General features: G+C 44.0%; 1 protein-coding gene across 2 annotated transcripts in view; it reads right to left on the minus strand.

Moving 5' to 3' along the window:
- The window catches only part of SLC30A10 (solute carrier family 30 member 10), a 52,022-nt gene that overhangs the window by 12,754 nt on the left and 17,776 nt on the right, over positions 1-21,492 (minus strand). Inside the window, exons 1-2 of one of the 2 annotated variants that reach the window (XM_032137099.2) lie at positions 7,581-8,222; positions 6,797-6,874 (exon numbers count right to left, since the gene is read on the minus strand). In XM_032137099.2, the coding sequence (XP_031992990.1) occupies positions 6,797-6,874; positions 7,581-8,220 (718 nt within the window). In that variant the 5' untranslated portion in view covers positions 8,221-8,222. Of the gene's footprint in view, positions 1-6,796; positions 6,875-7,580; positions 8,223-21,492 lie in introns of those variants that run through there. The other variant, XM_032137098.2, reaches the window with a different exon arrangement.

Genomic DNA, 21,492 nt, shown 5'->3' on the forward strand with positions numbered 1-21,492 from the left:
AGGATCAGGGCCATACTCCAAATTGCCTTTGTTTATATAATAGCAATGTAGGCATTCAATAAAACAGTAGCTTCTGGGTGATTGTCATAACTCCTATGACATACAGTAACTCTTGTCTTTAATAATAATAAATATTATTATTATTATTATGCTAACACACACATATGCTCCAGACATTGTTTTAAGCGTGTTACACTTACGCATTAAGTCCTTTTAAGGACTGTAAGGTGGTTACCCTTGTGAAAATAAGTAATGCAAACTCTAAGCTGTTGGGACTCGAAAGTATTTTGAGCCTTCAAGGAATGTGAATTACAGGGCCTGAGCTACGTGACAGGCAGCTGTAAGCTGTTGTATGTCTGAATTCAGTCTTTTTCCTTACCTGCATTGCTCTGTAAAATGTTGTAAATGGCAAAGGGCCCCAGGGAAGACCCCCTTCTCTCTTACTGTTGATTTTCATTCTCCCTCTTACCTTTTTTCTACAAGACATCATGGCTATCACAGTCCCTTAATATGGAATGTTAAATACACTCTTTTAAGTTGGAAAGGAAATGAAAACCAGCTATAAAGAAAACAAGCCGCATGGAAAAGAAAACAAATTGTAACTAATTTTTTTAACTCCTAAACCAGGCTTGTATACAAAATGTTGTAACCCTGCTAAATTTCTTTGTCTTATATATAAGCAAGAATTTAGCTTTTAACTTTGGAACCCTATCCCCATTTCTCTGGAGTGATGAGTCCTGGAATGGCCATTGACAACTTTTCACTTGAATAAACTCTGGAAAATTGGAATCTGACCCTTTTGATTATTTCCGGCTGGTACTCTCTTCATTTTACAAATGAGGAAGCTGAGGCACAGAATGCATAAGTAACTTGTCCAAAATCACACAACTAAAAAGTGTTAACTGGAGATATCAATCTGGGTGGTCTGACCAGAGATCTACTGTGCATCCTGCCTCGTGTAAGTTCTAAAATTCAATTTCAGCTTTTCCTTCTGAGAAATCCCACTATTACTCCCTACGAATTATATAAAATAGTAACTTTCGAACTTGTTTTTCCCATAATCCACAGTAAGAATTATGTTTTGCATCCTAGCAGAGATACAAATTGAAACAAATAATTCATGGGAAAGCAAAACTCATCCTTATATATGACTTCTTAATATTATCTATTCTATTTCATTCAATTATAATTAATTTTCTACTAAACTAATTCTAGGGCCCAAATTGTCACAGCCTTCAGTTTGAAAAACTGTTTAAAGCAGTATCCCACTCAATTCCTGACATTTAATAATGCAATGTGTCTTCTAGCTGCCCATGCAAAGATGAAGAAGGCCTGGTCATGACCATTAACTACAGTGCACTGGTAAAATTCTGTGGGGTGTCTGTGAGTGTGTGTGTGTGTGTGTGTGTGTGTGTGTGTGTGTGTGTGTGAGAGAGAGAAAGAGAGAGAGACCGAGAGAGACAGAGAGAGAGAAAAAATGGTGTCTCCCTCTGTCACCCAGGCTGGAGTACAGTGGCACAATCATAGCTCACTCCAGCTTCGAACTCTTGGGCTCAAATGATCCTCCCATCTCAGCCTCCCAAGTATCTAGGACTACAGTTGTGTTCCACTGCACCGGTTAATTTTTTACTTTTTAAAAGAATTTTTTTACCTTTTTTTTTTTTTTTTTTTTTTTTGCAGAGACAGGGGTTTGCTATGTTACCCGGGCTGGTCTCAAACTCCTGGCCTCAAGTAATCCTCTTGCCTCAGCCTCAAAATGGAAGATTCTGAGATAAATACATCGATAACCTCCTCAGGGAGGAAAAGAATCTCCTGTGATGAGAAATCTCAGGAAAGTCTTGTGGAGAGGTAGGTAATTTGGGCAGGACTCTGGAGAGGAGGCAGACTTCAACAGACAACCACAGGCGAAGGCATTTCAGACAGAAACACCTCGCGGGAGTCTCGTGGGAAACTGAAGATGGAGGACGTGCTCGTGGGGCAACGCTGGAGGCTGACGCGCTAAATTCGGACTCACAGACCCTGACGCTGTTGCTATGAGCCAAGGACCTTATTATGAGAGTCAACCTCTTTGAGGAGCAAGATTCTCATCTGTGAAATGGGGTAGTGATAATATCTGCCTCACCTCCCTCAGAGGCTAGTTCTGTAGAGTATGTAAAAAAAATGTCTGAAAACCCTCTGAGAATGACTAAGAGGTGATGATGATGATAACAGGCACCATTTGTTGAGTGGGTCCTCTGTGCTATTCTAACCACCCATGTGATCCGTACAACACAGGGATGTTGGTCGTGTTATCTCCATTATATAGATGAGGGGACTGAACATTAAAGAGATTAAGTTCCTTGCCCAAGGTCACCTAGCTAGGAAAAGGGAGAGGCAGAACTCAAACCAGATCTGCCTGATCACAGGGTCTAAGTGCTTCTCACCTCACTACAGATGTACAGTAAATGTTGACGGGTATGCTGGGAGACAGTGAACAGCTGATGGGGGAGGCGAGGCCATGAAGGAGTGAAGAGAAGGGCAGAAATGTCTAGAAAGGAGTATTGGCACCAGAACAGCAAGCTCTGAATGTCAGCAGTGTTTAGACCGTATCCTGGATGCAGTGAAGGATTTGAGCTGACTCCGATGTGATCACATCTATGATTCCGAAAGATAAATCTGGCAGCATTATCTGAGACACAAAGAGCACTACTTAGTAGACAACTCAATCATCTGCTGAGTCACAATGCTCTCAAGGTAGCTTTGCAAAGACAGCAAACCTCTGTACTTGGCCTTCACTTGCTGCCTTTAGATTAAAACGAAACCCCCCAAAAACTGGCATATAACATAAATTGGCGATTTGACACAAGTTGAAATCTGATGTGTCCCAGCACTTAGGAAAGCCATCAGTGCTGTTGAATTTGTTGAATGACTGGAAATAGTGTATCTGCACTGGGCAAATGGTAATGAAAAAATGAGATCTTTCTTATTGGGAAAAAGTAAGAATTACAAAGACACATCTCATCAAAGGGGATTTCTTTTCAAGGGATGTCAAGATGGCTATTCATCTATTTATGTTTATACCAAACTTTAAAAAGCTAATTGTCTTTCTGACATATTGTTACAACATTTTTAATACATCATGTTTGATCCTATTAAACAAAATTGACCACTACAAAGCACATTGATGAGAATTTTAAGAGGATTGTGTTTTTACCATACTTTACAGTAGAAGACAGAGTGTGTTCCTTAGAACTCATTTTTTTGCCAGGCACGGTGGCTCACGCCTATAATCCTAGCACTTTGGGAGGCCGAGGCCAGTGGATTACCTGAGGTTGGGAGTTCAAGACCAGCCTGGCCAACATGGCAAAATCCCATCTGTACTAAAAATACAAAAAAAAAAATTAGCCAGGTGCAGTGGCGTGCGCCTGTAATCCCAGCTACTCTGTAGGCTGAGACAGGAGAATCGCTTGAGCCTGGGAGGCAGTTTGCAGTGAGTCGATATCACGCCACTGCACTCCAGCCTGGGCTACAGAGTGAGACTTCGTCTCAAAAAAAAAAAAAAAAAAAAAAAAAAAAAGACTCATTTTTTAAATTCCCATTGGAATAAGAGAAACAGTAAAGAAAGTGAAGAAATTGTGTTCACAGAGACCCCCGTAAGCTGTTTCCTCTGCAGATCTCCAGAGTGGGATACAGTCCTGCTTTCTAAAGCAGTTGCTTCAATGTTAGAAATATAACCATTCAGCCGGGCGCGGTGGCTCACGCTTGTAATCCCAGCACTTTGGGAGGCCGAGGCGGGCGGATCACGAGGTCAGGAGATCGAGACCACGGTGAAACCCCATCTCTACTAAAAATACAAAAAATTAGCCTGGCATGGTGGTGGGCGCCTGTAGTCCCAGCTACTCGGAGAGGCTGAGGCAGGAGAATGGGGTGAACCCGGGAGGGGGAGCTTGCAGTGAGCCAAGATCGCGCCACTGCACTCCAGCCTGGGCGACAGAGTGAGACTCTGTCTCAAAAAAAAAAAAAAGAAATACAACCATTCAGTGGACTGTGTACTAGAGAAGCAAGCCCTCTCTGTCTAGAGGCTAGAGGCAATGTGTGATCACAGAAAGGGCCAGAAATGTGATGTAGGAGCCCAGGATTCCAGCCTTGTCTCTGCTATGAGCTGGGGTGACTTGGGGAAGTCATCAAACTCTCCGCACCCTGCTTCCTCATCTGTGAAGTGAAAGGTTGAAATCCATTTTCCCTAAGGTCCTTCCAGTTCTAATATTCTGTGATCCTTCCCTGAACTGTGGCTCCAAGATAAGAACACAGCACCAAAGGGGAGGCCAGCCTCACACTTAGCCGGGAATATGGAAAGGCTCCTATTAGCCGCAGCACAGGTACTTGCCAAAAGCAGCAGGAATGATCTCAGCTAACACGGAAGCACTGTGGATTGAGCCGAGCAATTCCACCCACTAATTAAACCATAATTGTATCCATTCAGTAAGATTATTGTGACTACCAGTTCACTTATTCATGAATGGTACCAGGGACAAAGTATGTACTCAATAAAAATGTTAGCTAGTTTTCCTACTATAAGCCTAAACACTTTATATGTTTCATTTATTTCAAAGCAATCCCATAAGGTACTGTTATTATCCTCATTTTAAAGATGAGGGGATTGGAGGCTTACAGAGGTTCAATAACTTGCCCAAAGTCACATGCTTCTTAAGTGGCAGAGCTATGATTCACACTCAGGCAGTTTGAAGCCAAATCCCAACCTTTCAGCCACTGCACTATTCACCTCTATAAGAAGCTAGAGGTGCACTGGTGTCAGTCCCTATAAACCAAAGGCCCAGCCAGGTATAGCAAGGCATTCTACTACTGAAATTTTTCTACCGAGAAACTTCAATAGCTTAGGACTAAAATTTGGCAAGTTCATACAAGTTTCCCAAACAAGATCACTATATCTATGAGGGTCTACTCTTCTTCTTCTTTGCTTCAGTCCACCTACCTATTCTCTTTCTCAACTTTGTAACATAAGAATGAGGATAGTTGGCTGGGTGCAGTGGCTCACGCCTGTAATCCCAGCACTTTGGGCAGCCAAGGCGGGCAGATTGCCTGGGGTCAGGAGTTCGAGACCAGCCTGGCCAATATGGTGAAACCCCGTTTCTGCTAAAAATACAAAAATCAGCCAGGCGTGGTGGTGCGCACCTATAATCCCAGCTACTTGGGAGGCTGAGGCACAAGGATCACTTGAACCTGGTAGGCGGAGGTTGCAGCGAGCAGAGATGTCGCCACTGCACTCCAGCCTGGGAGACAGAGCAGGACTCCATCTCAAAGAAGAAAAAAAATGAGGATACTTAACAGAACAGGCTTTGAAAAGTTAAAGTCTCTGATGGTGAACTCCACCTTAAAAATTACGTATGTGTGTGTACATATATATATATATATATATATATATATTTTTTTTTTTTTTTTTTTTTTGACAGAATCTAGCTCAGTCTCCCAGGCTGGAGTGCAGTAGTGCAATCTCGGCCCACTGCAACCTCCACCTCCAGTATTCAAGCAATTCTTCTGCCTCAGCCTCCTGAGTAGCTGGGATTACAGGCACCCACCACCATGCCTGGCTAGTTTTTGTATTTTTACTAGAGATGGAGTTTTGCCATGTTGGCCAGGCTGGTCTGGAACTCCTGACCTCAGGTGATCTGCCCACCTCAGCCTCCCAAAGTGCTGGGATTACAGGCGTGAGCCACCACGCCCAGCCCAATGTATATATTTTTAAACTGGACCTTAAAAAAGAAAGATAAAGGATGATTTTTTTTTCATTACAGATTCTCTTTTAAAAGCTCACTACTAAGCTCTTTCAGAGAGCAAATTCCCCTGTTGCCTTTAAATTTGTTTGATTAATTTAGAAATTTTTAGGAGCTCATATGTTATTGTTGTTATCTTCTGGATTTTCCCTATAGGTTCACTCTGACAATTCCTTTGTAAAACAGATGTGAGACACTCAAAGCGAAGGTATCTCCTGAATTATTAATTTTTCATTATATTATTTCCATCAAAGCCCCACTTATAGGCTTTCCCCAAACCACAGGAAAGTAGAGGGTTGCTTAATCCTTGTTGGAATTCTCAAAGTCAAGATTGGGGATTAACGCCTTCTGGAATCACTCTGAAGCAAAGTCTGTGCCCAAGAAGTTGGAAAGGAGAGATGTTGGATACAATGGTGTCCAGAAAGAAACATATCTCAAAAAGCCCTGGGCTGACCTTAGTCCAGTGCTTCCGACCTTGACCACATGGTGAGAAGAATGCTAGCTAGGTGCTTGCCTTGGGCCTCACCAGAACACTCCCTTTGGTCCTGGGAGTGGAGGTTTTAGTGAGCCAACAGTCCCTTCACAAAAGCAGATTTCTGGCAGAAATAGCTGATGCAATAGGGTCACTCAGCAATGCAAGATAGGGCACAACCTTGGATAGCAGCTCACCTACTCTTTTCCTACCTTTATCAAAATCAATTCAATTAAAATGGGTTGCATGATTTGTTAGCAATACCCACGGACCAGTAAAACCAAGTAAAGTAGTAATATAACATTAATATGTGTAGCTCTGGAGCAGGCAGTATTAGCATGGGTCTAAGTGGAGCTAAGATAAATCATTAGCAACCAGTTTCTCCCTCAGGATCAATGCAGTGATTACGAAAGGGAGTTGGGTCATAGTCTATGCATGTAACTGGCCTACTTTCAAACACACCTTTGCCTTATTAAAAGTCAAACAGAAATAAACAACACAGTCCATATGTGTCGTAGAAGGGGATTTCAAATAGGCCCAAAGTCAATCCTACCTCTGATATTCAGAGCTTCAGACTTTTTCTCTTTTTTCATCATCTCTTCTGGCTCATTCTGGGTGTTGAAGGAATCACCTGCATTCAAAGAAGAAACCTTGTGTTGTGTATAAGTTCTACAAACAAACAAACAAAAAAACCAATGGACTCAAAATAAAGTTTTGTTATTTTAAATTCCTACTAGCTTAAGGGATACCCTTCTTCTGCACACCCACAGCTCAGAACAGTACATTTTGGCCTTGAAATAGCCTTGTGATCCACCTTGGGACTTCATTCACACACCCTTTCAAGTTAAAACAAAAAGAGGGCGAATGGGAGGCCACCTGCAGCCCCTAAACCCGTAACACCCAAGAAGACAAATGGATGGGCAAAGCGGGGAGGGGGGGGGGAGAACAACAAAATTCAGATAGCAAGTAATGAGAGGGAGGAGGGGTTGGAGAGTGCTGCCTGTTGCCCAATAATAATTACTGATTTCCAAGAAAATCAATACTCATATAGAGAGAATAGGGTAAGGGAAAAGACGCCAGGGCTACCCGAGGATCCAGGAGAAAAAAGAAAGGATGGGGAATATGTTAAATTGGCAGAAGAGAAGTAAAGCGGGATTGTAAAGGGAATGGATTTATTAAAAAAAAAAAAAAAAAAAAGAAAAAGAAAGAAAGAAAGAAAAGAAAGAAAAAGAAAAAAAGCCTGCAGAAGAAAAAGAGGGCGTGGGATGAGAAGAAAGGGACCGGGTGGGAGGAGGAAGGAAGGGCCAAGTGGTCCAAAGGATGCAACCGAAAGGCACCTGCTACGTTTGAGAACACGGTCGCCCCGTTCTCCCGCTTCCTTTCCACTGAGGTCCCCCGCAGGGTTACGGCCGAGTCCAAGCCTGGGGCTGTCGGGGCCGCTGGGCGCCGCGGGTCCTCCGCGCCTTGAGGCCCCCCGAAAGCGCCGGGGGCGCAGCCCTCCGCCAGCTGCTGCCGCTGCTGCAGGCGGCGGCTGCGTCCTCGGAGGCAGCACGCGAACCAGGCGGCGCAGTCCTGGAAGATGAGCAGCCCCACCACGTTGACCAACAGCCCCAGGACGCCGACGATGAGCACCAGCTCGGGGTCATCCACGCGCTCGGGCCGGGCCAGGCGCAGCACGGCCTCCACGAAGATGGTGAAGCAGAGCGCGGTGAGGAAGACGGCGTTGCTCAGCGCGCCCACCACCTCGGCGCGGGCGTAGCCATAGGTGGCGCTGAAGCCCCCGGTGGGGCGCCGGGCGATGTAGCCGGCGCTCAGGCCCACGCACAGCGAGATCAGGTCGGAGAGCATGTTGAAGGAGTCGGAGAGCAGCGCGATGGAGTTGCCCAGGTAGCCGGAGACCAATTCCGCCACGAAGAAGGCGACGGTGAGCACCAGCATGAAGAGCAGCCGGCACGTCTTGCCCGAGTAGCGGCCCATCTCGCCACCAGCCCCGGGCGCCCAGCGCAGCACAGGGGAGCGCAGCCCGCCCCGCGCGCAGCCACAGGTGGGGGGCGCGACGCGGCGCGGCGCGGCGCGGATCCGTGAGGCCCGGTACCCGCCTCCCAGATTGTCTCGCCGGCCCTGCCCCGCCGCTTTTTATAACGCGAGGCCGAGAGCCGCCAGTCCCCGCACGTCCAGAGTCTAAAGGAGTGGCGGCCGCAGTATCTGAACAGCCCGTGCGCCGCCTCCCGCGGCCCTTTTCCCTCCCTCGCGCCCTGGGCCTGACTTAGCAGGTGGCCACGAGCCAATGTCTCTCTTTCTGGGACAGTACTGTGCAGAGAGGGGCGCTGCGGAGGAGAGGAGGCGTGTCTGGATGTCAATCTTCACAGACTCCCTCCCCATGCGGAGGTGGGATTCACCCAGACACCGCGCTTCTCCTGGGGTCGCCAGTGTCCTGTTGACTCAGTGATAAGGGCCTTGGCTGCTGTGGGGTGTGTTGGCTGCTGTGGGGTGTGTTCGCTGCGGTGGACTGGGACACCTTCGCGTACGTGCCCAGAGGCACCTTGCGGTGCAGATTCCATATTAATCAGGTGCAAGGCCCTGGAGCACAGGCTTGGGGCAACTTGCCCTTGAGGGTGCTTCCTGCTTTTCATTTCGTGAAATGTGACCTCATCCTTCACTCAGCCCTCCACCGTCATTCCACTAACCCCAGGATAAATCTATTTAATCCTCTCTTGTTCCTCACAGCCATCATAAATGGTGCAGGATCGTTCCTATTACCCACTCATGGCACAGGATCGTCCCCTTTCCCCTTCAGGATCTTCGCTGTCAAGGCTTCCTTCCCTGAGTGAATCGCAGGCAGCCCTCCGGAGAGCAGACCCCACTTCTGTAAGCATGCACTCCTGCCCAGCACTCGAAGGCTGGTCTACTCTGTGGTAGACACAAGTCCCTTGGCCGCCAAAGAAACCAGGGCTGACCTACCTCCTCTGTGTACTTGTCTCATTCTCCATTGAAGAGAATATTCTCCTCACCCCCATGTGTCCCTGACAGCATGACCTGATACGCAGTACAATCGACTGACCTACATGAAGGTTTATTCCAAATAAAGACTCTTTTTTTTTTTTGAGACGGAGTTTCGCTGTTGTTGCCCAGGCTGGAGTGCAATGGCGCCATCTCGGCTCACTGCAACTCCGCCTCTCGGGTTCAAGCGATTCTCCTCCCTCAGCCTCCAGAGTAGCTGGGATTACAGGCACCATGCCCGGCTAATTTTTTATTTTTTGTATTTCTAGTAGAGACAGGGTTTCACCATGTTGGCCAGGCTGGTCTCGAACTCCTGACCTCAAGTGATCTGCCCACCTCAGCCTCCCAAAGTGCTGGGATTACAGGCGTGAGCCACTGCGCCTGGCCAAGACTCTTCCATTGACAACAGGCTCTGTTCCAAATAAAAGTTATCCAGAAGGTAACTGTCTCCAGGACTCTGGAAGAGGCTGAGGAAGGGACCCTTGAAGAAGGGTGTCTGCTGCTGGTCTCTTCCTGCTGTGAAGGTTTGGGAGGCCTGGCTCCTAGGTTTCTTTGTTGGTTTCTTTTGTTATCTCATTATCTCATCCCATAGAGGATTTGAAGGTGCAGTCTGGTCATCTCTATTCTCCTTCCCCATCCCCAGCCCCTGAACTTTAACCATTCCTGAAAAACACACATGTAGTTTTGGCTTGGAAATGAATAAAAATGTCTTATTCCAAAAACAACAAAAAACAAACAAACAAACAAAAACACAGGCCAGGCGTGGTGGCTTACACCTGTAATTTCAACACTTTGGAAGACCAAGGTGGGAGGATCACTTGAACCCAGGAGTTCGAGATCAGCCTGGGCAACATAGGGAAACCCCATCTCTACAAAAAATAAAAATAAAAAAAATTAGCCAGGCATGTGTGCCTATGGTCCCAGCTATTCAGGAGGCTAAAGTGGGAGGAAGGCTTGAACCCAGGAAGTCAAGGTTGCAGTGAGTCATGATGGTGCCACTGCACTCCAGCCTGGGTGACATAGCAAGGCCCTGTCTCAACCCCACCTCCTCCCAACCACAGAACATCCTAACCTCTAGCCCTGTTCATTGTCCTTAGCCTTGTAAAACATAACCTTGTCTTTCAGTATCTCTGAGGTCCATAACAGCCATGCTAAAGCATCCTCGATCCAAGTCCCACCTTACACCAGATAAGCCTCCAGACTCAGAGGGCTTATTAAATATTCACACCTCCAGGAAAATATACTGAGAATTAGAGAAAATTGATCATTAGAAGTATTTTCTAAAAATCAATATAAAAATAATTAATAATGTAGAGGTAAGAAGATACAGACTACAGTATTTTTCACTAGTGTAAAATGGGAATAATAATAGTATAGGGAAGATTAAATGAGTTAATATGTGTAAAATGCTTAAAATAGTGCCTGGTACACAGTAAGCACTCAATAAATGTTCTATTATTGTTGTCAATAGTATTAATACTACAGCACGTGTGTGATGGAATTACTATTGAACAACAGATGACACACTCTAATAAACAAAAGAGATTTATCAGAGTACTGTACCCATTACAGTTTCTGGCTTAGACTGTCTTCAAACTAAAGCTTCTGAAACATTTAATATGACAGCAAGCAAAACAGTCAAAATAAGTGAGGGAGGCCTTGTGGAACTAAACTTGACAAACTAAAGCATTCCTTGCTAATTGCATTTCTTTGTCATTCACCACTGAAAGAAAAACTGAAATCAGCAGAAATGTATCACTGGAGCAGATTGCCCAATTATTTTCCTAACCAAAGGCGGATAAGAATTGTGTCACTGCCCCAGGAGTGCAGTGGATGGAACCAGAAAGCCAGTGGCTGAGGAAGCTGGAGGAGCTGGAAGTGGCAGAGACGGCCTGCCTGGGGGCCCCATTCCTGACTTTAAGAAAGGGTAAGCGTTGCCAGATGATGTCAATAAAAGGCACTGTAGGAAAATGTTTGTACTAAAACTACACACACACACACACACACAGTATATATAATCTAAAGTTAATTGATAAAAATATAGGCTGCATTTTATTTTTATTTTTTTTAAGACAGAGTCTCACTCTGTCACCCAGGCTGAAATGCAGTGGCCCAATCTCAGTTCACCACAACCTCTGCCCCCTGGGTTCAACTGACTCTCCTGCCTCAGCCTCCCGAGTAGCTGGGACTACAAGTGTGTGCCACCACACCCTGCTAATTTTTGTGCTTTTAGTAGAGATAGGGTTTCACCATGTTGGCCAGGCTGGTCTCGAACTCCTGGTCTCAAATGATCTGCCCGCCTTGGCCTCCTAAAGTGCTGGTATTATAGGCGTGAGCCACCACACCTGGCCAGCATTTTATACTTAGCAACAAATTGTGAGGTTTAAATAGCTTTTGTTTATTGATCTCTTACTCTGCCCAGCCCTGTGCTGAGAGTTTTATAAGCATCATCTCATTTCATCCTCATCACAGCCCCATAAAATAAGTACTATTTTCTAGGAAAGAACCTGAGATTTTAAGTAACTTATCCAAGATCACACAAGCTGTAAATGATTGATAGATTTGAGATCTGAACTAGGCATCAAACTCTAGAGCTTACACCCTTTACTTCCAGATTATACTAACTCAATCTTTTTTTTTTTTTTTTTTTTTGAGACGGAGTCTCGCTCTTGTCACCCAGGCTGGAGTGCAATAGCGTGATCTCAGCTCATTGCACACTCCGCCTCCCAGGTTCAAGCAGTTCTCCAGACTCAGCCTCCTAAGTAGCTGGGATTATAGGCACCTGCCACCACGCCCAGCTAATTTTTGTATTTTTAGTGGAGATGGGGCGTGAGCCCCTGCTCCTGGCCTTTAATGCTTCTTTTGTTCTAAACAAATGAAATGGTTTTTAAAAGTTCTCTTAGTATTGGTGCAAAATTTGATATGCTACAATTCATAAATTCAGAGATTATGACACTAAAAATTATTTTTATACTGGTATTTGACCAGAAATTAACAATTAGTGTTTTTTTTAGAAACTGTAAAAGCATCTGTTTTTGTTTTTAGTTCTACTTGACAAGAGATGACATTGCCTTTGGAGAAGAGAATGGACATCTTTCCAAAGCACCAAATTCTTATTGTGGATGAAGTCAGCTCCTCATTGGTGAATTTATATAATGTGTACGTCTGTAACCCTTTGTACAAAGGTAATTTTTGTACCCCAAAAGTATGCATATTGACCCTCCAAGTTTTTTAGAATCCATTAAACTTAAGAGATTCTTGACTTGAGTAACCATTTTTTTTTTTTTTTTTTTTTTTTTTGATGGAGGTATGAGATGTGCAAAAGATTAAAAATGAGGTAGTGAGGCCAGGCAAGGTGTCTCAGGCCTGTAATCCCAGCACTTTGGGAGGCTGAGGCGGGCACATCATCTTAGGTCAGGAGCCTGAGACCAGCCTGACCAACATGGAGAAACCCCGTCTCTACTAAAAATACAAAATTAACCAGGCGTGGTGGTGCACGCCTGTAATCCCAGCTACTCGGGTGGCTGAGGCAGAAGAATCGCTTGCACCCGGGAGGCAGAGTTTGCAGTGAGCCGAGATCATGCCATTGCACTCCAGCCTGGGCAACAAGAGCAAAACTCCATCTAAAAAATAAAAAGAAGAAAAAAGAAAAATGAGGTAGTGGTCAATACTAATTTGAGTGGGCTATATTTATAAGGGAGTTGTGATTTGCAGCCCACCTAGAAGGAAGCAGCTCTAATATGAATATAAAGCTGTGTCCATCAGCCTGCAGTGTCCTCACCCAAATGCCACCTCTATGGTTTCTTCAAAATGCCACTTATTCTTGCAACAAAAGAGTATGTCTCCTAATAGCCCTGGCCCAGGAAGTGTTAGGAGCACGAGCATAGCATCACATGATACCACCTACTTACTAAGGAAATACCAGACTCTAAATAATTTTAATTTTGCACTCACTTTGAGAAGACTTAAAAGGCAGAGTAGTGCTGCAGTTAATAATTTGAGCTTTGGAGTCGGACAGATTTGGAACTAAATCTGGGCTGTGTTTCTCACTTGCTACTGCTCTTGTGACCTGGGGGGCACGTTCCTTACTAAACCTTCTCTTTCCTCACCTGTGCAATAGGGATAATAATAGTATCTACCTCATGAGGTTGTCATGAGACTTAAGTGGGAAAAGGTATATAAATTGCTTAGGATAGTGCCAGGTTCATAAGAAAGGCTCAGTGAATATTAACAAAAAATAACCATCACCTGGAGTTTTAAATCCAAGTTAGAGAGCAGAATATTCTCCTTCACCAAAGGATTCTCTAAGGATTACTTTTAGAGAAAATATACATTTAAGGATTTGTTTACAGCTCCGTCTTGGGAGCAGTGAAATTTATGAAGACGTAAGATAAAACATGTTTAAGTTTCTGCAATTAGAAGAGAAGTATAGGCCAGGCGCAGTGACTCACGCCTGTAATCCCAGCACTTTGGGGGGCTGAGGCGGGCGGATCAGCTGAGGTCAGGAGTTCAAGAGCAGCCTGGCCAACATGGTGAAACCCTATCTCTACTAAAAATACCAAAAAAGGCCGGGCGTGGTGGCTCACGCCTGTAATCCCAGCACTTTGGGAGGCCGAGGTGGGCGGATCATGAGGTCAAGAGATCGAGACCATCCTGGCTAACATGGTGAAACCTCGTCTGTATTAAAAATACAAAAAATTAGCCAGGCATGGTGGCAGGCACCTGTAGTCCCAGCTACTCGGGAGGCTGAGGCAGGAGAATGGCATGAACCCAGGAGGCAGAGCTGGCAGTGAGCTGAGATTGCACCACTACACTCTAGCCTGGGCAACAGAGCAAGACTCCGTCTCACACACACAAAAAAAATACCAAAAAAGTTAGCCAGGCATGGTGGCGGGTGCCTGTAATCCCAGCTACTCAGGAGGCTGAGGCAGGAAAATTGCTTGAACCTGGGAGGCGGAGGTTGCAGTGAGATGAGATCGTGTCATTGCACTCCAGCCTGGGTGACAAAAGTGAGACTCCATCTCAAAAAAAAAGAAGAAGAAAAGTATAGTTTGAAAGACAATAGTTCCACATATACAAAATATAGGAACCGAAGTTACCATCTGTTGAACGCATGGATATAAAAAGATGACATCAATTTTTATATAACACCAGGATGATGCCTTTTTTTCTCAAAGTATTTCAGAATGCATTAAATTTAAGAGATTCTTGACTTGAGGTGAACGCTATTATTTTTCCGTGAGATATGGAATGATAAAAGCTGGGTAATGGTTAACACCACTTTGAATGGGCTGCTGATGAAGGAGAAATACTTCCTTGGGCTATTAGATTCATTTGAGAGCAAAGAGGCCAACTGTGGTATCTGGGGTCAGCTTGTCATTATTGACACTATAGCACTGCTCTCTGTGTTTCTTACCATCTCCAGGTCAAAAGGACAACCCCAGAGATGCACTCATAGAGAAACCCTGTGCTTGGGGTTTGTCAAGGGGACGAGGGTAAGTGAAAACACAAAAATGAAAGGGGTTATGGCTATTAGGAGGAACAGGGGAAAGGGTTAAAGGCAGAACTGGCAGTTTAAGAAACACTTTTCATTCAAAGTTCATCATCATTTATTGGTATCATATGGGGTCTGAATCCTCCTGATGGGTGAATAGTGAGGGGTAAAAATCAGCTTTTAGACTATTTCCAATTCAAATGGAAGCAAAAAGAACTACAAGTTGCAAGAAATAGAGAAAAACTCCCCCTTGATGTTGATTCTAGACCTAATTGTTTTAACTGTAAGTTAAATTGTGTTATTTCGTAAGTTACAACAAGGTTTCCTACGTGTTCTTTGGTGCCATCAGAAACAATCCAACACAGATGGTAACCTTCTTCGCTGCTAGATTTCGCCTTAAGTTTTAGACTATATGAACATGAAAAAAGTCATTTGCCCAAGAAATTGTGGAAATAATTTTGTGTGAAGGGGAGAGAGGGTCAAAACCAAACATATTAATAAATGTCCTTAACTTTATTTGCCAAATGCACTGGTTAAATATGTAGTGGGAGAACATAGGCTTTGGAGCCATGCACATCTAAAATCCAATCTTGCTTCTGTCAGCTCTTCGCAAGTGAGCAAGTCACTCAACTTCTGAGCCTCTATGTTTTCATTTCTAAGCTAGATATAGAGGTATCGCTCTCTCAAACAGTAGTTATGAGACTCAAATGAAAAAGCTTATGTGAAGGGCCTTGCATAGTTCTTTTAGTGGATAATCAACAAACATTGGCTCCTTCCATTGATTTCTGGCTGTCGTCATACCCAAAACTATTGTTGACTTCCAGTTGTGGAATCTCCTTCATAGTTATCTAGAGTATCCTACTTTTTATGAAGTCATGTATGTCCCCTTAATCCAAATAATCTACTTAGCTAATTATCTTAAAACAACTTAGCTATTGACTAATAACATATTATATGAATATAAAATATTGATTAATAATATGTTACAAATATAAAAATATTTAAAATAAAATCTTTTGTAAATCTAAACCCAAACCCCCTAGTTTTATCATTGACATCCTTGTTTTGCCATCATGACCTACTTGCTAGTCATGTGGCAGAAGAGTAGAAAGAATCAGGGTATCTGGACTGGGAGACGCTATTACTATCACAAAATGAGAGGCTATTTTGAATATTGAAATGAGGTCTGGAAGAGAACTAAGATTCTTGACCTCTGACATGAAGTTATTGTACAACTTGGACCAGTTACAGAATTTCTGAGCCTTAGTTTCCTAATCTGTAAAATGCAAAGAGCCTCATACTACTTAGTGTATCTAGTTGGTTTGAATATCAAATAAGATAATGAAGGTACAAATATATAGAAAAATAAAAGGCATTATTGCTGTAATTATGAAGCCATGGACTCACAACCAGCATGAGTTCTAGAAAGCAAGCACTGTATTTGTGGCCACCAGTATTTAAATGGGTCAGCTTAAGTTTCAGATTGCCCAGACCCCTCCCTGAAGCCCTCCCTGCTTTCTTGTGGTAAGAGATCCTGTCCCCTTTGTCCCCTTGGATACAGAGGTAGGCATGTAAGCCAATCACAGTCCCTCGTGCCCTGGTCACAATGCTTGGTTCAAGAAATGGGCACTTCACCCAAGATGGGCCAGAGTTCTTCTTTCGGAATTTTTCAAATGAACCTGGGAGAGAGGTTTCATTTCTTGTCTGGTCATTAAACATGAGGATGTGACTTGGAGCCCCTGGTAATCATGTCTTCCCCTGCTTCTTTACAATACCCTTCAAACTGCAATAGGAGAGGAAGCAGAAAGAGCTGAGAGGCAATGGTAGAGAATCTTTGCTTTCCTTCTTCAATTATGCTCCTAATTTGACTTTTGAACGCTGCACCCTCCTGGTTTTCCTTATACTTCATTGACAGTTTCCAAAACACTTACATTCTCTTGTGTACTTGTAATTCTGAAAGTGGCTTAGCCACAGTTCTATATTTAAATTGATTTGATGCTCACCAACAGTCTTTTCATACCATGGCTTTCCGATTTCTGAGCTCATCTTGATTCACATTTTGGTTGACTGGATTTCATCTAGTCCTTTTTTAAAAAAAAGAAGAGCTCTTGGGTTATCTACATAAATATATTTGTTAATGTCATTATGTTGCCATTCATAAATGAGCAAAACTTAGATTAGATGGGTATGAAATTCATAGGTTCGTGTTTTATTTTATTTCTGAGAACTGTATGGACATCTCATCACTGTATCTTGACATTGCATGTCACTGTGGAAAAATCTGAATACAGCCTGAAATTTGTCCTCAGGCTTTTTCTGCCTAGATGTCTGTGGGATTCTTTCTTTATTTTTGATATTTAGCAACTTCTCCAGAATGTATGTATGAATTATTCCATATCAATTTTCCCTTTTGGTATGCAAATTTTTATCTTCATTTAGTTCAGAAAAAAAATCTTCTATTATATCTTCGAATTTCTTTCCTGGGGCACTTGTCTGCTTTCTACATCAGGAAACACCTAGTGTGTATATGCCGCATGTCCGCTCTTTGTTTTCCACATCTATTATCTTTCTTCTAGTTGCTTGAAATTACTTGATGAAGCCAGGCGCAGTGGCTCATGCCTGTAATCCCAACACTTTAAGAGGCCGAGGCGGGCGGATCACTTGAGGTGTGGAGCTCAAGACCAGCCTGGCCAACATGGCAAAACCCCATCTCTACCAAAAATACAAAAATTAGTCAGGCGTGTTGATGTGTGCCTTTAATCCCAGCTACTCGGGAGGCTGAGGCACAAGAGTCGCTTGAACCTGGAGACGGAGTTTCCAGCGAACTGAGCTCGCGACACTGAACTCCAGCCTCGGGCAACACAGGAAGACTTAGTCTCAAAAAACTAGAATAATTCCTTAATCAATTTCTCTACCCTGTCTTCTATATCATTGATGGTTTTCAATGGTGCTTATTTTATGCCTCACTGCTTCCTATATGAGTTTCATTTCTATAATGTTTGTTATTTTTTCCCTGGCCACCGGAGTTCTGACAGTTCATGTTCATTGTTTTATCTGAAAATTTCTTCTGTCGCCTGGGGTAATTATTATTTTTCTTCAATGTATTTTTTCTTCTGCCTTTTTTGCTGATTCCTGTTTTAACTTTTTCTTTGCAATATCTCTATGTAGTTACTATGTTGGATCTTTGCTGATTATCATGCATCTTTGAGTGGGGCACTTATATCCAAATTTGCTAACAATGGGGGAAGGGGTTGAGGGAGGGACCGAAATATGCTTCTTCCCATCAGGATAAGTCACTCTGGAGATGGTCTACATGGTTCACAATGGAGCTCCCCAGTGCAGTTTTTGATTTGTGTTAGGAGAACGCTCCATTCCCCCAAGCTTCACATTTCCATGAGGGCACCTCCAAAGGACCATCACTCTAGACATCTTTCTACCACTCCCCTGACTTTTCCCAGAGGCAGGATCGCTTCTCTGTCCGGTAAGCTTGGGAGAAAGAGTGCAGCATGTTCAGCTGTCCTCTTCTGGGACTTCTTTTTCAAATTTGCCTTCCCCGGGGACCTGCAATCCTGCTACATGAGAGAAGCTAACTGGGGCAGGTTTTGCCCTGTGGAGGGAGGCCTGGGACTGGGCGAGGAAGTTTAATTCTGGGGTGGACGATTAGGAAGCTCTTTGCCACTACACGTCTAAGCCATATCCTTCAATATCAGTAATCAGGTTAATATTTTATGTTCAACTGTCATCCGTATCTTATGTATCAGTTGCTTCCAAACCTAGGAGAGTAAGAAATGGGTATTATTTATGTGTCCCTGAAGCCCTAACATATTGGTAAGTTGGCAGGAACCTTGAGAAAGATAAAGATGAGTATCTAGAGGCCAAAGTAACCCATGGAGATTGAGCCTGTGGTAAGCAGCTGCCAGGTTTTAATGCTTCAGTAAGAGTGAGTCAGGCAGTCAGGCAGTATTTCAACCTTGACAGGTCGCAGCAGCTTATTGCCTACAGAAGAATGCTACTGTCGTAGCTATGGGGCTGTTTTAACAGACCTTAATAAGCATGAGTTTTTAAGACCAATTTTTATTACATGCTGTAGTATTACTGTGCAGAGAAAATGAGAGAGAGTAATTTGCTCTCAGAAACAATGGGCAGACTAAGCTAGAGGATTGGAGAGCTTTCTTGGGGCTAGAAAGATACAAAAAAGAAAAATGCCCACATATGTAAATACTCTTAAAAGGGGGATGAATTAGATGAGACTGGGGACTAGCAACCAAATAAATCTTTCAGAAGCAGGAAGGCAATATTTCAGATAGTTGCCTGGGATTTGGAATGCACCTCTACCATCAGTGGGATACAGATCCAGGCAGCTATTAAAAGCTACCCTCTCAAAGCTGTGAATGCCATCCAAAATAAACGCAATTGGGGAATACAACAGTTATTCTATGCCTGTCCTATCATTATATGTTGGGTGTGTGGAGGGCAGGTCATGTGTTTCTTTTTTCTTTTTTCTTTTTTTTCTTTTTTTTTGAGACCAAGTCTCACTCTGTCACCCAGGCTGGAGTACAGTGGCCATGGTCTTGGATCGCTGCAACCTCCACCACCCGGGTTCAAGTGATTCTCCTGCCTCAGCCTCCCAAGTAGCTGGGATTACAGGCGCCTGCCACTGCGCCCAGCTGATTTTTGTATTTTTAGTAGAGAGGGGGTTTCACCATCTTGGCCAGGCTGGTCTTGAACTCCTGACTTCATGATCCACCCACCTCAGTCAGCCAAAGTTCTGGGATTACAGGTGTGAGCCACCATGCCCAGCCACTTCACAGATCTTCAAATCAAGAGGGAGATAATTCAAGGAGCTGTACCTGAGGAATTGTCCCAGAAGAGCCTCTTTAACTACGGACGCATTCAAGGTGACAAGATCCTAGACTTGGAGCTCATGCCACATGGACTGAGATTTTAGGGATCTTGGGGAGGAGTGAGAGTCTTTTGCATGTGGAAGTGATGAGAATCATAGCCAAGGGGCAAACCAGGCAGATTGTTTTTTCTAAAGATGGCCATAATCATATCCCTACTCCACATTCTCCTAGTCCGCATGTTCTTCTACAGGGTGACCTTGATACGCCTTCCATTCAAAGGCTGACTCTATGTGCTTGACACTCGTTCCATCTTGTCACTTGCTTGCAATCCATAGACTCTAAGGTTGAATCAGAAAAGGCAATGGAACTTCTACCTTGTTTGATGGAGCACTCATGCTTGAAACCCTGAGCCACCACACCCAATGTCCTGAGACCACCCTAGTGCGAGGAAGCCAAGACACAAGGAGCAGTCACGTGTAGGTGGTCCAGCCAGCAGTCCTATACATTGAGACCTTCCAGCCCGGATGCCAGACCTATAAGTGAATGAGCCTTCAAGTGACTGCAGCCTCAAGCCATCAAGTCACCCCTAGCCTTTGAGTCTTCCCAGCTGAGGCCTCAGACATCGTGGAAGCACACAGCCTGTTCCCACTGTGTGCTTTCCAAATTCTAGCCCACTGAACCCCTGGGTTTATAAAACAATTGTTATTTTATGCCAGTACATTTGGGATGGTTTATTATACAGTAACTGGAAGGGAGAACCACCATGTGAAAGATTGGGAAGCCGTACAAAGGGTCTATAAAGTTTGGAACTATTAGAGATGAGAAGACAATGGATATTGGCATAGAATATTTAGGGTATTATTAGATGAGCTTCAAAACAAAACAGTTATTGTGGGGCAGGGTTTTCCCATGTCCTGAGCGAACAGATTAAAAAGTAGACAGACATAGGATTCTCCTGACAGGCACAGGAAGGCCGAGACATACTGAGTGGGATCTAGGCAGGACAATAATAGTTTGAGTCTAGTAGGCCTGGGTCGATTTTTGGTTTAATTGGAAAGCCTTTCAAGTGAGACTAACACAGAGAGGTGAGGGTTGATCAGATTTGTTTGGACAACAGTTGCCTTTGGCAGACCCATAAAACCCTGACTTCATTTCTCTCACTGAGAGTAGAAAAAAAATCTGTTTGAATAATAAATATCTGACCCAGAAAACCATGACAAAGTAAAAGGAAGAAAGTCCAACGAAAACGCCAGCCTACATGAGGTAGAGAAGGAAAGAGACCAGCTTACGAACTTGATTAAACCATTAACAACCTAACTGAGCCTTCCTGAGAGGAGATGGAGAACACAGAAGGAAATAAAACAGGAGAAGCACGTTCCAAACTTCAGAATGAGACATTCAGTTGAATGATATGCTTGCCACCTTCAAAAGCTGTGGAAAGATAATGTTTGGAGGAGCATAAAGCAGAAACAACAAGACAAACTTGAAGCCTTCAAAACAGCTTCAGCTCAGGAGTTTGCTAAGGCTGAACTTCAGATGGAAACAAATGTGAGCATGAGGCAGCAGCAGGATTAGAAGCAGGATTCACAGGTCTAAGCAGTCCTAGAGCTACAGGCAGTCACAGCAGTGAGTGAAGACGGTGCCCGAGTGTAGACAGAGCCCGAAGCAGGGGCTCCAAGTGGAAATGGAATTAGGGACCTTCCTTCCCTCCCTTCCTTCCTTCCTTCCTTCCTTCCTTCCTTCTTCCTTCCTTCCTTCCTTCCTCCCTTCCCCTCTGCCTTCCTCCCTTCTTCTCTTCCTTCTCTCTCTTCATTCCTTCCTTCCTTCCTTTTTTCCTTCCTTCCTTCCTTCTTTCCTTCCTTCTCTCCCTCCCTTCCTTCCTTCCTTCCTTCCTTCCTTCCTTCCTTCCTT

This window comes from Hylobates moloch, unplaced genomic scaffold (genome assembly GCF_009828535.3).
Source record: "Hylobates moloch isolate HMO894 unplaced genomic scaffold, HMol_V3 SCAFFOLD_18, whole genome shotgun sequence".
Taxonomy (NCBI): Eukaryota; Metazoa; Chordata; class Mammalia; order Primates; family Hylobatidae; genus Hylobates; species Hylobates moloch.